The sequence below is a fragment of the Pan paniscus genome, chromosome 5, assembly GCF_029289425.2.
Source record: "Pan paniscus chromosome 5, NHGRI_mPanPan1-v2.0_pri, whole genome shotgun sequence".
Taxonomy (NCBI): domain Eukaryota; kingdom Metazoa; phylum Chordata; class Mammalia; order Primates; family Hominidae; genus Pan; species Pan paniscus.
Window position 1 is genome coordinate 169,796,720 of NC_073254.2, and position 15,387 is coordinate 169,812,106.

At 40.9% G+C, this 15,387-nt stretch overlaps 1 protein-coding gene across 4 annotated transcripts in view; it reads left to right on the forward strand.

Annotated features, from left to right (window-relative positions):
- PCMT1 (protein-L-isoaspartate (D-aspartate) O-methyltransferase) overlaps positions 1 to 15,387 on the forward strand; it is a 59,128-nt gene that overhangs the window by 25,983 nt on the left and 17,758 nt on the right. For 3 of the 4 annotated variants that reach the window (XM_034963067.3, XM_063605022.1, XM_034963069.3), the window contains exon 4: positions 12,561 to 12,665. The exons of the other annotated variant lie outside the window; for it this stretch is intronic. In XM_034963067.3, the coding sequence (XP_034818958.1) occupies positions 12,561 to 12,665 (105 nt within the window). The remainder of the gene's footprint in view (positions 1 to 12,560; positions 12,666 to 15,387) is intronic. 4 annotated transcript variants of the gene reach the window in all.

The window sequence follows — 15,387 nt, forward strand, 5'->3', positions numbered from 1 at the left end:
AACAAAGCAAGACTCTGTCTCTACAAAAAATTTTAAAAATTAGTTGGGTGTGGTGGCAATGTTCCTGTAGTCCTAGCTACAAGGGAGGCCAAGGCAGAAGGATTGTCTGAGTCCAGGAGTTTGAGGCTGCAGTGAGCCATGATTGTGCTACTGCACTCCAGCCTGGTTGACAGAGACCCTCATCTCAATAATAATAATTAACGATTGAGGGAAATATTGTAATACATATGACAGCAAGGGAAAATTTCAATATGTAGACATGTATGCATACATTTGTGTTTGTGTGTATCCTGTTAATAAGTAAAAGACCAGTAAGCCCAAAAGAAAATGTGTAAAGGACAGGACTGATAGTTCATTGTGGCCGGGCGTGGTGGCTCACATCTGTAATCCCAGCACTTTGGGAGGCCAAAGTGGGCGAATCACTAGAGGTTGGGAGTTTGAGACCAGCCTCACTAACATGGAGAAACCCTGTCTCTAGTAAAAATACAAAATTAGCTGGGCGTGGTGGCGCATGCCTGTAATCCCAGCTACTTGGGAGGCTGAGGCAGGAGAATCGCTTGAACCCGGGAGGCAGAGGTTGTGTTGAGCTGAAATTGCGCCATTGCCCTCCAGCCTGGGCAGCAAGAGTGAAACTCTGTCTCAGAAAAGGCTAAGATAGTTCATTGAACAGAAATACAAATGACATTGACATTTAAACAAATGAAAAGATGTCATCTTCACGTATTTAAATTTTTTTTTTTTTTGAGGCAGAGTCTTGCTCTGTTGCCCAGGCTGGAGTGCAGTGGCATGATCTCGGCTCACTGCAAGCTGTGCCTCCTGGGTTCACGCCATTCTCCTGCCTCAGCCTCCCGAGTAGCTGTTTGAGACGGAGTCTCGCTCTGTGGCCCAGGCTGGAGTGCAGTGGCGTGATCTCGGCTTACTGCAACCTCCGCCCCCTGGATTCAAGCAATTCGCGTGCCTTACTCAGCCTTCCTCGTAGCTGGGATTACAGGTGTGCACTACCATGCCCGGCTAATTTTTGTATTTTTAGTAGAGATGGGGTTTCGCCATGTTGGCCAGGCTTGTCTCCTGACCTAACCTCCTGACCTCAAGTGATCTCCTGACCTCAAGTGATCCACCCGCCTTGGCCTCCCAGAGTGCTGGGATTACAGGTGTGAGCCACTGTGCCTGGCCATTAAAATTTTTTTTTGTAGAGACAGGGCCTCACTTTGTTACCCCAGGTTGGTCGTGAACTCCTGGGCTTTAGTGATCCTCTTGCTTTGGCCTTCTAAAATGCTGGATTACGGGCATAAGCCACCATGCCCAGCCTCATCTTCACTTATACTTAGTAAATTGCAAATTAGCACTATAATGAGGTACCAGTTTTCACCTGTCAGATTGTTAGAGATTTAAAAACTTGATACTTTGTATTGGAAATGGAAAACTGGCAGTCACATACTTTTTTTGTGTGGGAGAGTACATTGAATGTTTTTGGAAGACAATTTGGCAGTATCTATCAAAATGTGAAATAAATATAACTTAGATTTCCCAGTTTTATTTCAAGATATTTATCCCATAATATATACATGAGTGCAGAGTGACTTATTTATTGACATCTTATTTATTATAATTACAAAAAGCAATGTCCACAAATGGTGGATGGTTAATAAATTACAGTACAGATGCTCCTTGACTTACATGGGGGTATGTCCTGATAAACCCATCATAAGTTGAAAATACTGTAACTCTAAAATGCATTTAATATACTTAGCCTACCAAACTTCATAGCTTAGCCTTGCCTACCTTAAATGTGCTCAGAACACTTACGTTAGCCTACAGTTGGGCAAAATCAACTAACACAAAGTCTGTTTTATAATAAAATGGTGAATATCACATGTAATTTATTGAATATTGTACTGAAAGTGGAAAATAGAATGCATGTATGGGTACTTGAAGTACAATTTGTACAGAACGTGTATAATTTTTACATCATCGTAAAGTCGAGAAATCATATGTTGAACCACTGTTAAGTCAGGGACCATCTTAACCTCCATGTTGTGGAGTATTGTGAAACTGTTAAATGAAAGAACTCTGCAAGTACAAATATGACAAAGTCTTCAAGAAATACAGTATAATACTTACAGGTGGTTTTTTGGGTGGGAAAAATAAGAATGAAACAGTATAAAAGTTGAGTCCCAAAGGGTATTTAGAATATTCTGTAATGTATGAAAATCACATATGCACACATACATGCACACATATGTTTTTCTTTGGGAATGAAAACTAAAAATAATTTCTTCTAAGATAGGGAATTAGCTTATTTAGGATATATGGGTGGAATTGAGATCTGATTTTCACTCTATGTCCTTGATCTGTTATCAATTCCTTCCGTCCTTTCTTTCTTTCTTTGCTTTCTTTGACTTTCTTTCTTTGTCCTTTCTTTCTCTTTCTTTCTTTTTCTCCTTCCTTCCTTCCTTCTTTCTTTCTTTTCTTCTTTTTTTTTTTTTTCCGCAAAGTCTCACTCTGTTGCCCAGGCTGGAGTGCAGTGGGGTGATCTTGGCTTACTGCAACCTCTGCCTCCCGGATTCAAGTGATTCTCCTGCCTTAGCCTCTCAGATAGCTGGGATTACAGATGTACACCACCACGCCTGGCTAATTTTTGTATTTTTAGTAGAGACAGGGTTTCGTCACGTTGGCCAGGCTGGTCTTGAACTCCTGGCCTCAAGTGATCTGCCTGACTCGGCCTCCCAAAGTGCTGGGATTACAAGCTTGAGCCACTGTATCTGGCGTGTTATCAATTTCTTTATTCCTTTTGCTTAATTTTTTTAAACATTTTAATTTATTATTATTATTATTTTTGAGATGGAGTCTCTCTCTGTCGCCCTGGCTGGAGTGCAGTGGCACAGTCTCAGCTTAGTGAAACTTTTGCCTCCCAGGTTCAAGCAGTTCTCCTGCTTCAGCCTCCTGAGTAGCTAGGATTACAAGTGTGCACCACCACACCCGGCTAATTTTTGTATTTTTAGTAGAGATGGGATTTCACCGTGTTGGCCAGGCTGGTCTCAAACTCCTGACCTCAAGCGATCCACCCTCCTTGGCCTCTCAAAGTGCTGGGATTACAGGCCTGAGCCACTGCGTCTAGCCCTTAATTTTTTAGTTTTTGTTTTTTTTGAGACAGGGTGTTGCTTTGTTGCCCAGGCTGGAGTACAGAAGCATGATGATGGCCCACTGCAGCCGAGACCTGCTGAGCTTAAAAGATCCTCCCACCTTAGCCTCCTGAGTAGCTGGGACTGTAGGCACATACCATCACCCTTTACTTTTTAAAAACATTTTCTGTAGAGATGAGGACTCACTGTGTTGCCCAAGCTAGTTCTGAACCCTGGAGCTCAAGCAATCCTCCCACCTCAGCCTCCCAAAGTGTTAGCATTACAGGCGTGAGCCACTGGGCCTGGCTTTCTTTTTTCTTTAAACCATAGATTAGGAATGACTTTTTTGTATATTACCTATTCAATAAGTGATTAAAAAGAAAAGTTATAGTCTTAAGATAATCTGCAAACAGTTTGAACTACTACTGAAGGGGGAATTAATGAATTTTATAAGTATAATGGTAGAAAAATTTATTCTTTTTCTTGAAGGTAGAACATAATATAGCCCCACCCCACCCCCCCACTCTGGTGCGGGGCCGGGTTGAGAGAGAATATTAACTGCTTATCCCTCCTCTGTGCGCAGAGAGGCTTATCTGTGTTCCATCGTTTTAAATTCCTTGAGGCACAGCGAGTTCTTGCTTCCCTCCCTAGCTCGGCTGTAAAGTCACAAAGTTGATAAGCAATTGCTACAAAAGCATGTATTCCCAAGGATGTAAAACATATGGTGTAACAATGTAAAAGAGTAATTAACTGCCTTTGATCTCGCTTCTGCAAGTACCCTTCCTGCAGCACGTAACTCCCTAACTCCCGCCACAAACTGCTTTAAAGGTGATTGATCCCTTTGTTCAGGGATCAGACTTTCTGGACCCTAGTCCGACTGAGCCAGTGATCACCTTAATAATTAGACACTCTACTGAACTGTGCTCAGTCTCTCCCGTCACTGATTTGTCCCACAACACTACCTAAATGAAAGATTTATACAGAAGCATGAATGTGACTGGGCGGGGTGGCTCACGCCTGTAACCCTAGCATTTTGGGAGGCCGAGGCAGGTGGGTCACCTGAGGTCAGGAGTTTGAGACCAGCCTGGCCAACATGGCAATATCCTGTCTCTACTAAAAATACAAAAATTAGCCACGTGTGGTGGCAGGCGCCTATAATCCCAGCTACTCAGGAGGCTGAGACAAGAGAATCACTTGGACCTGGGGAGGGTGCAGGTTGCAGTGAGCCAAGATCGCACCACTTCACTCCAGCCTGGGCAAAAGATCAAAACTCTGACTCAAAAAAAAAAATGAAGTATGAATGCTAAAAGTCATTTTGGAGAACCAGTATCTAGCATGGTTGGGAAATTGACTGGAGTGGTATGCTTTCAGGTATTAAGGGAAATACTTTGTGATTTTTTTCTTTCCCCTGAAGTTTGGTCTGGGTGTCCAGTTCATTGCTGAACAAAGCATAGCAGTTACTTCATGGCAAAAGATGCATTTTAAAACAACAACACAAAACAGCTTTATTAAGATACAATTCTTGGCTAGGCACAGTACCTTGAGCCTGTAATCCCAGCACTTTGGGAGGCCGAGGCCAGAGGATCACTTGAGCCCAGGAGTTTGAGACCAGCCTGGGCAACATGGTGAGATCCCATCTCTACGAAAAATAAAAAACATTTAGCTGGGTGTGATAGTACGTGCCTGTGGTCCCAGCTATTCTGCAGACTGAGGTGGAAGGATTGCTTGAGCCTGGGAGATGGAGGCTGCAGTGAGTCATGATCACACCACTACGCTCCTGCCTGAGCGACAGATCAAGACCCTGCCTCAGAAAAAAAAAAAAGATATAATTCTTATACTGTAGAATTCATCCCTTTAAAGTGTAGAATTCTGCAGTTTTAGTTTATTCAGAGTTACACAAACATCAGCACCCTCTAATATGAGGTTTTCATCACTGCAGAAAGAAACCTTCCTTATACCCATTAGCAGTCAGATCCCAACCCCTGCTCTGCTCAGGTCCTGGCAACGACTAATCTATTATTTGTTTCTATAGATTTGCCTATTCTAGACATTTCATAGAAATAGAATCATATAATATATTGCCTTTTATGACTGACTTTTTAAATTTAGCATAATGTTTTCAAGATTTATCCCTGTTGTAGTGTGAATCAGTACTTCTCTCCTTTTTATGACTGAATAATATCTGATTATATGGATATACAACATTTATCTATTAACTGTTGAGGGACATTTGGATTGTTTCCAGTGTTTGGCTATTCTAAATAATGCTGCCGTGAACATTTGTGTACACATTTTTGTGTGTTTTCATTTCTCTCGAGTATTTACCTAGGAGTGGAATTACCAGATCATATATGAAAACTCTATGTTTAACATTTCGTGGAACGGCCAAACCGTTTTTCAAAGCAGCTGCACCATTTTACAGTCCCACTAGCAATGTATGAGGGTTCCAGTTTCTCTGCTTCCTTGTTAACATTTGTTATTTTCTTTTTTTAAAAGAATTTTATCCATCCTAGTGACTATGAAGTGGTGTGTCATTGTGGTTTTGATTTGCATTTCCCTAATGATGAATGATGTTGAGCGTCTTTTCATGTGCGTTTTGGCCATTTCTGTATCTTCTTTGGAGAAACATTTATTCAGTCTCTTACCCCTTTCTTGTTTTTTGTTTGTTTGTTTGTTTGTTTAGATAATTAAAACTTTTTTTTTTTTTCTGAGACAGAGTCTCGCTCTGTCACCCGGGCTGGAGTGCAGTGGTGCCATCTCAGCTCACTGCAACCTCCGCCTCCCAGGTTCAAGCAATTCTCCTGCCTCAGCCTCCTGAGTAGGTAGGATTACAGGCATGTACCACCACACCTGGCTAATTTTTGTATTTTTAGTAGAGACAAGGTTTCACCGTGTTGGCCAGGGTGGTCTTGAACTCCTGACCTCGTGATCCACCCACCTCAGCCTCCCAAAGTGTTGGGATTACAGGCATGGGCCACGGCGCCCGGCCAAAAACATTTTTTTAAAGACAGGGTCTTGCTATGTCGCCCAGGCTGGTCTCAAACTCCTGAGCTCAAACAGTCCTCCTGCCTGTGCCTCTCAAAGTGCTGGGATTACAAGCACGAGCCACCATACCTGGCCTCTTGACCATTTCTTAATTGGGTTGTCTTTTCATTGTTAAAACTATATTTTATATAAATGCATTAAAATTTTTAATTGTGTTAAAATACACATAACATAAAATTTACCGTCTTAACCATTTTAAGTGTACCATTTAGTAGTGTTAAGTACATTTACATTGTTATGCAATCAGTCTTCAGAACACTTTTCATCTTGCAAAACTAACACTCTATACTCATTCAATAACAATTTCCCACTTTTCTCATTCTTTCTTTACCTCAGCCCCTGGCAACCACCATTCTATTTTCTGTTTCTATGAATTTGGTTCCTCTAGGTACGTCATATAAGTGGAATCATAAAGTGTTTGTCTTTTTGTGACTGGCTTATTTCACTTAGCATATGTCATAGCTTATGTCAGAATTTTCTCCCAAAACTGATGCATTTTTAATTACTTATATTTTCTGAGCTATCTATGACTGTTAATAAGGAAAACTTGTGTATCTATGTATGTATATAGTCACATGAAACATCTATATGAATGTTTATATATATGCACATAACAGTAAGCATACAGTGCAAGATGTGAATAGGGTAAAATATTTTTAATTGTATTATATGAACAAGCAGTTGTGATCTTGAATCATTTATTGCATAAATCTTAGCAGTATTATAAGACAAGCAGAAAGTGAGGATGCAAAGAGAAATGACATCTACATCTAATGAACCTTAAAATCACAAGCTTGGAATTAACTATAATCCTGGAATATTTTCCAAACCTGTAAAGAAAAATGTGATGCGTGCAGTGGTGAAGAGATTAAAGGCAATCTGTTAAAATGGTATCCTGGTAGCAGTGAGCACACCTGGCATCCAGGTTTGGGATCCTGAATACCACTGCTTACTAAAAGAGTCGAGTGCTCCTTGGAGTAGTGACTGACATCTGTCAAGTGAGGAAGTACTCAAAGGCTGAGGAGGTAATGTCAGAAGGACATACGAGCAGATTTGAAGAGGCTCCCAAAGGCCAAATTGGAGAGAATTTGAGAATCAACAAGAATAATGATGGTAACAGATTATAGCACAGTGAATTGAAAAACAAAAATTCGTGAGTCTATGGAGACTTAAAAAAAAAACAAAAAGAGCAAGACAGGGAAAAAAGTGAAAATGATTTTTTTCAGAAAAACAGAAGAATGTTAATGAATAAATGTGGAAGGAATAATGAAATTTTAAAAATCAGTATTTTGGCTGGGTGCAGTGGCTGATGCCTGTAATCTCAGCACTTCAGGAGGCCGAGCGGGCAGATCCCTTGAGCCCAGGAGTTCAAGACCACCCTGGGCAACAAAGCAAGACCCTGACTCTACAAAAATAAAAATAAAGATCACTGTTTTGTTATCATCAATTAATGAATTAGGCAAAGATTATTAATGAATCTAAAACCATTAGGAGGAAGATTGTTGGAGAACAAAAATACTCATGTAGTCTCAAATTAGTACTCCACATATTATTATTATTATTTTTCAAGTCATAGTCTTGCTGTGTCACCCAGGCTGGATGCAGTGGCGTGATCTCGGCTCACTGCAACCTCCGCCTTCTGGGTTAAAGCAATTCTTCTGCCTCAGCCTCCCAAATAGCTGGGATTACAGGCATGCACCACCATGCCTGGATAATTTCTGTAGTTTTAGTAGAGACGGGGTTTCACCATGTTAGCCAGCCTGGTCTCGAACTCCTGACCTCGTGATCTGCCCACCTCAGCCTCCCAAAGTGCTGGGATAAGAGGCATAAGCCACCACACCCGGCCCACATGTTATTAATTATAAAGAAAAAAATATGCCTTGAAAGTAGAGTGATCTATTGGTGACCACATTTACTGAGTGGTTGAGGTTGACATGTCCAGTGGTGTGGTGGTCCAATATTATATACTTCTTAATGTGATGCTCTTAGGGAGTTGCATAGCAAGACTTGCGTGTGTTCTTGCTAGACGTCTTTGATCTGAATCTAACCCTGAGGAAGCAGACACATCTAGAATGTGGTGCATTATGTGTGGGACAACTGGACAGGACTCTTTTTTTTTCTCCCCCCTGAGACAGTGTCTTGCTCTGTTGCCCAGGCTGGAGTGCAAAGATCATAGTTCACTATAACCTCAAGCTCTTCAGCTCCAGTGATCTTCCTGCCTCTGCCTCCCAAGGAATTGGGACTATAGGCATGTGCCATGACCCACACTCAGATAATTTTTAACTTTTTTGTAGACATACGGTCTCAACTGTGTTATCCAGGCTTATTTCAAACTCCTGGTCTCAAGTTATCCTTCCACTTTGGCCTTTCAAAGCACTCGGATTATAGGTATAAGTCACCATGCCTTGCCAGGACTCCTTAAATGAGTCAGTGTCCTGAAGAACAGAGCAAAGTGGTAGGTGGAGGGAGATAATTGGGGGAACATTCTAGATTGGCAAATGTAATGCATGAACCTTGAATATATTGGGGGAAAAACAGCCATTTAACACATATTTGTGTGTTACCCCTAAAAGGGTTCTGTGGAACATTAAGGACTTTCTGGTTTGAAAGTTTGAAATGTCTTGGATTATGTGAGGCTGTATCTATTCAAGGCCTTCTCTCCATATATAAGTTGGGGGAAAAGATAGCTTTAACTTTTTAAAAATTCTTTTTTTAAACTCCCAAGTGCTTGGAAACCTTAGCTTTAAATAAAAACACAACTTCTTATTATGGAAAATTATGGAAGAGTTCCAGTACCATATATACAAATAAAATAGTATAATGAACCTATAAATCACCCAGCTTTAATAATGACCAACAATTTACTAATCTTGTTTTATTTAACTCTCTCTTTCTCTCTTTTTTTTTTTTTTTTTTTTTTTTGAGGCAGAGTCATGCTGTGTGGCCCAGGCTGGAATGTAGTAGCGCAATCTCAGCTCACTGCGGCCTGCTGTGCTCAAATCATCCTCTCACCTCAGCCTCTCGAGTAGCTGGGACTACAGGTGTGCACCACCACATCCACCTCATTTTTGTATTTTTGTAGAGATGGGTTATCGCTGTGTTGCCCAGGCTGGTCTTGAACTCCTGAACTTAAGCGATCCACCCACCTCGGCCTCCCAAAGACTGGGATTACAGGCTGTGAACCACTGCTCCTAGTGTAACTCTCTCTTTTGCTGAAGTATTTTAAAGCAAATCCCAAACATACATACTATTATTTCATCCCTGGATACTTTATTATAAATCTCAATGACTTTAAAAATAAACTACAATGTCATTATCATACCTAACAATGTTCCTTAATATCTTATGTCTACTCCATGTTCAAAGTTTGCCAGGTGCTTAAAAATTTTTATAGTTAATTCGCTTAAATCAGTATCCACACAGAGTCTATACATTGCATATTTTTGGTCTTGTTTCAGTTTTTTAAAGTATCTTTTAATTTTTAAAGAAAGACCCCTTTCTTTTTTTAAATGCCATTTGTTTATTGACAAAACTAGTTCATTTGTTATATAGAATTTCCCATATTCTGAATTTGGTTAATTGTTTCCTGGTGATGGTTGACTTATTCTTAAAACTTTTTTTTTTCAGGAACACTTCCTAATGGTCCTTCCTGTTGCATCATATCAGGAGGTCCATAACGTCTGGTCATCCACTTTTAGTGATTGGAATTAGTAGTTGTTAATTTTTTTTAATTGTTCCATGGAATAGGGCATTTTCGTTCTATCTTTCTCTTTGGCATTGGCTGTTTTCATTGATAAAATAGTTTTAATTTTTTTTTTTGAGATGGAATCTTGCTCTGTCACCCAGGCTGGAGTGCAGTGGCGCCATCTTGGCTCAGTGCAACATCCACCTCCCTGGTTCAAGCGATTCTCCTGCTTCAGCTTCCCAGTAGCTGGGATTACAGCCGCCACCACGCCCGGCTAATTTTTTGTATTTTTAGCAGAGACGGGGTTTCATCATGTTGGGCAGGCTGGTCTTGAACACCTGACCTTAGGTCATCTGTCCGCCTTGGCCTCTCAAAGTGCTGGGATTACAGGTGTGAGCCACTGAGCCCGGCCCAAATGTTTTTAAATCTTTGACATGGTTTCTGACTTACAGAAATATTATACAGATAGTACAGTTCCTGTATACCTTTGTCCACACAGTCTTACCATTGGTAAAGCAAATCTTACCATTTGCTTTATCATTTATTCTCTCTCCCTTCTTTATCCCCTCTCTCCTCTGTGTGTGTGTGTGTGTATGTGTGTGTATTATATTTCCATTTTTCTGAGCTCTTTGAGGGTAAATTACAGGCATAATGCTCTTTACCTTTAATTTTTTTTGAGATGGAGTCTTGCTCTGTCGCCCAGGCTGGGGTGCAGTGGCACAGTGGCATGTTCTCAGCTCACTGCAAGCTCCGCCTCTCGGGTTCACGCCATTGTCCTGCCTCAGCCTCCCAAGTAACTGGGACTACAGGCGCCCACCACCACGCCCGGCTAATTTTTTGTATTTTTAGTAGAGATGGGGTTTTACTGTGTTAGCCAGGATGGTCTCGATCTCCTGGCCTCGTGATCCTCCCGCCTCGGCCTCCCAAAGTGCTGGGATTACAGGTGTGAGCCACTGCGCCCGGCCAATGCTCTTTACTTTTAAAAATAAGGACATTCTCTTACATACCCATAGTACAATTTTTGAAATCTGGAAGTCAGCATTGATATAACACTATTAGCCAATTTATAGACCTTATTCAGATTTCATCAATTATTCTGATAATATTCCTTATAGGAAAAGAAAATGGTAGATTGTGAGTTTTATTTGATTGTCATGTCTTTTTAGTTTCCTTTAAAGAATGACTGAGAAATGGTTCCTTATTCTTTTATGGCCTTGAAAACCTTGAAAATTTTTACGAATATGGGCCATTTATTTTGTATAATGTCCCTCAATTTGGGTTTGTTTGATGTTTCCTCATAATTCAATATAGGTTATGCATTTTTGCCTGGCATATCCCAGAAATGAAGTATCTTAGCAGAGGCATTTGATGTCAGTGTGTCCCATAATTGTGATATTAACTTTGATCATCTGATTAAGGTAGTGTTGACCAAGTTTTTCCACTGGAAAACTTTTTTCTGAACTCCATTGTAAAATTACTATTTTTCCTTTTGTGATTAATAATTATCGGGGGCAAACCCTTTAAGATTATGTAAATATCCTGTTTATTTTTCAAATGTTAGTCCACTAGTTTTAGCTTCCATTTATGATTTTTACCTGAATCAATCAGTTATTATTGAGATGGCTGCCCAAAGGCTGATTTTCATCATTTTTTCTACGTGTATTCATTATGTATCTATATATTTGTTGGGAACAGTTTTCTCTATTTTTCATTTATATATGTATAGAATGTTGTATTAATTTATCACTATAGATTAATGGATGGGTATTTTTATCAACCAAGATCTGGTAGTAAATGTGTTTACTGCTATTGGATGGATCTGATTTTTTTTTTTTTTTTTTTTTTTGAGATGGAGTCTCGCTCTGTTACAGCCCAGGCTGGAGTGCAGTGGCACGATCTCGGATCACTGCAATCTCCCCCTCCCGGGTTCAAGCAGTTCTCTGCCTCAGCCTCCCGAGTAGCTGGGATTACAGGTGCCTGCCACCATGCCCAGCTAATTTTCTTGTATTTTTAGTAGAGATGGAGTTTCACCATCTTAGCCAGACTGGTCTTGAACTCCCAACCTCATGATCTACCTGCCTCAGCCTCCCAAAGTGCTGGAATGACAGGCCTGAGCCACCACGCCCAGCCTGATCTGATTATTTTTAATAATGAGAATACTGGCTGGGTGTGGTGGCTTATGTATGTCATCCCAGCACTTTGGGAGGCCGAGGTAGGCAGATCACCTGAGGTCGAGAGTTCGAGACCAGCCTGACCAACATGGAGAAACCTTGTCTCTATTAAAAATACAAAATTAGCCTTTGTATTTTTCTATTTGCTTATATATGCAAAGAATCTATTCCTTCCTTTTTGGAAGGAGTCACAAGAAACTAGTAATACTGGTTACCTTTACAGAGTGAAACCTGGATGGTTGGAAGTGGGAGTAGGGTGGAGACTTTTCACTTATAAATCTTTTAATTTTTTTACTGAATTAATTAAAAGTTAAAAATTCACACACTGGAGGTCTAAAATTACTGAAACACGTGATCTGAATGTAAGAATTCTAATCAAACAGTTTACTTAAGTAATACCTGGGCAGATAGCCAAGATAACTTGGTTATCTTGGTAGATGACAATAGTAGAAAAATTGGTAGAAAGTTGGCAACTTTATTTATATACCATGATATGTGTACTTTAGTCTTAATGAATATTTTGTTTTCTTTTGGCAGCATGCATATGCGCTAGAACTTCTATTTGATCAGTTGCATGAAGGAGCTAAAGCTCTTGATGTAGGATCTGGAAGTGGAATCCTTACTGCATGTTTTGCACGTATGGTAAGAGTTTTATTTCTCATTCTGGCCCCAACAGAAGAATATTATATGATTTGGCTGTATGTTTTTTTAACTAGTGGTTTTCGTGTTTATTTGTTTGTTAATTCTATTAGGATAGCAGTTGGAATGAGGGTCACTTAGGATTTTGTTGTTGTTGCAAGTGACAGAACATGCAACCCAAACTGGCAGAGCTAAAAGGGAGTTTATTTAGTTCATATAACAGAAAAGTCTAGGGGTGTACACGGTCTGTTGTGTGGCTGGATTTAGAAGAGCAGATGTTGTTATTGATGATAGGGTTCTCTCTGTTTCTTGATTTGGCTTTACTTTCCTCCACATGTTGGTGTCATTATCCGGTAAGCTCTACCCTTGTAATCACAAGATGGTGGCCAGTAGCTCCCAAACTACCTTCTTCCAAGTTCTGATTTGGCAGAAAAGGATAGAATAAGCCTGGTTTTCTTTTCTTTTCTTTTTTTTCTTCTTAAAAACAGAGGTTTTATTGCATTTGGTCCACAGTTGGTATTTCACCTTATCTCATGGTGCAGGGACCCTGGGTAGGGGACTCTGTACAGTACTTGGTGGGGCATGTGGCTGGGGGAGACAGAGCAGTATAGCTGGTCAGGCCCAGAAGGGGAGAAGGAAGGCTGGGGGCTCCTTAAAACCTACTGAGGGACCAGACGCGGTGGCTCACACCTATAATCCCAGCACTTTGGGAGGCTTAGGCAGGCAGATCACATGAGGCCAGGAGTTCGAGACCAGCCTGGCCAACGTGGTGAAACCCCATCTCTACTAAAAATAGAAAAATTAGCCAGGCATGGTGGAGCACCTGCAGTCCCAGCTACTCAGGAGGCTGAGGCAGGAAAAATCCCTTGAGCCCAGGAGGTGGAGGTGCAGTAAGCCTTGATTGCACCACTGCACTCCAGCCTGGGCAACAACAACAACAACAACAAAAACCTACTGAGGCACAGTGTGGGGGGTGGGGTTAGCATGGAGAGGGGGTCAGGCTTAGCCCCGACAACTCAGAATTCTACTTCCTTGTACGGGCCTCAGTTTCCCCACCGGGCCCTGGGACATGTCTGAGGGTCCCAGGGAAATCCAGTCACTCAGGAGCCTGAGATATTTAGCATCGTAGCTGGGCCCCGTCTCCCAGGGGACTCATTTCCCAGCACCCTCTCCACTGTCCCTGCCCAGAATGAGCCTGGTTTCTAAACATTCCTGCAGATTTACCAGGATGAAGGTAAAACTTCTGCATTAGAAAAAGTGCTCTTAGAAAAATAATGCCTTGTTATACTTCTGCCTTTTCTCATCAGAGTCTTATCTGGTTAATGGTTATCCAGAGTATTAACTGGGGACCCACTATTATATGTTGGAGTAAAGGTTGATCATTGCTTAGATCATCAAATCAGTTTGATTTGAGAAATATTGTGCCTGGAGGACAGATTGGAATATTCTGATCTAGTTAAATTGGGAGTTGTGGATCCACCTTGGACTAGAATCCATGTAACTTGCTATAAATGTATAATCAGCAGACTTACTAGAATGTAAGCTCCAGGGAGTTGGAAATTTTGTCTGCTCTTTTTTATCATGATGGTATCCTAAACATCTAAAACAATGCCTGGCACATAATAAGGACTCATATTTTCTCAGATGTTTTGCTCATTTTGTAGAGGTTAAGTCCTCATTAATGGATGTCAGTGATTTTTTTTAAGGTTAGAAATGCCATTTAATAAATGACTCATTCTCTATACTTGACATGTTTATAGTTTTAGAGGATGTATTCATTTTAAAAAATCATTTGGTTTCTGAGTTATTTTTCATAAAATGGCATTAATGTTTTTCACACATTTACCATGTGTGAAAGTACTTTGTGTTTTAAGCACTAGAGCCTGTGTTCTAAGTGCTACCCCATTTTTATGATGGGGTATATGCCTTTTTCCTCCCCATTTTGTACTGAGGAACCTGATTCATACAAGGAATGATAGGCCGGGTGTGGTGGCTCACGCCTGTAATCCCAGCACTTTGGGAGGCCGAGGCAGGTGGATCACCTGAGGTCTGGAGTTCGAGACCAGCCTGGCCAACATGGTGAAACCCCGTCTCCACTAAAAATACAAAAATTAGCTGGGTGTGGTGGCACACGCCTGTAATCCCAGCTATTTGGGAGGCTGAGGCAGGAGAATTGCTTGAGCCCAGGAGACAGAGGTTGCAGTGAGCTGAGATCACGCCACTGTACTCCAGCCTGGCCAACAAAGCGAGACTTTATCTCAAAAAAAAAAAAAAAAAAAGAAGGAACGGTTAACTTGCCAAGGTATGTATGTATGTAAGTGATGACACTTAGACAAGAACCCAGATAGTTTGACTTCAAAGTCTTTATGTGTTAATTTTTTAAATTTTTATATTTTTTCTTCAAACATTTATACTTAATATTTTAATTTACAAATAAATATGCAAAGAAGGGATTTTTGTTGTTGTTGCTTTTTGTTTGTTTTCTGAGACAGGGTCTCAGTCTGTCATCCAGGCTGGAGTGCAGTGGCACGATCTCAGCTCACTGCAGCCTCTGCCTCCCAGGCTCAAGTGATCCTCACACCACATCAGCCTCCTAAGTAGCTGGGACTTAGGAGGCACATGCCACCACACCTGGCTAGTTTTTGTATTCTTTTGTAGAGATGGGGTTTTGCCATGTTGCTCAGGCTGGTCTCAAACTCCTGGGCTCAAGCAGTCTACCTGCCTC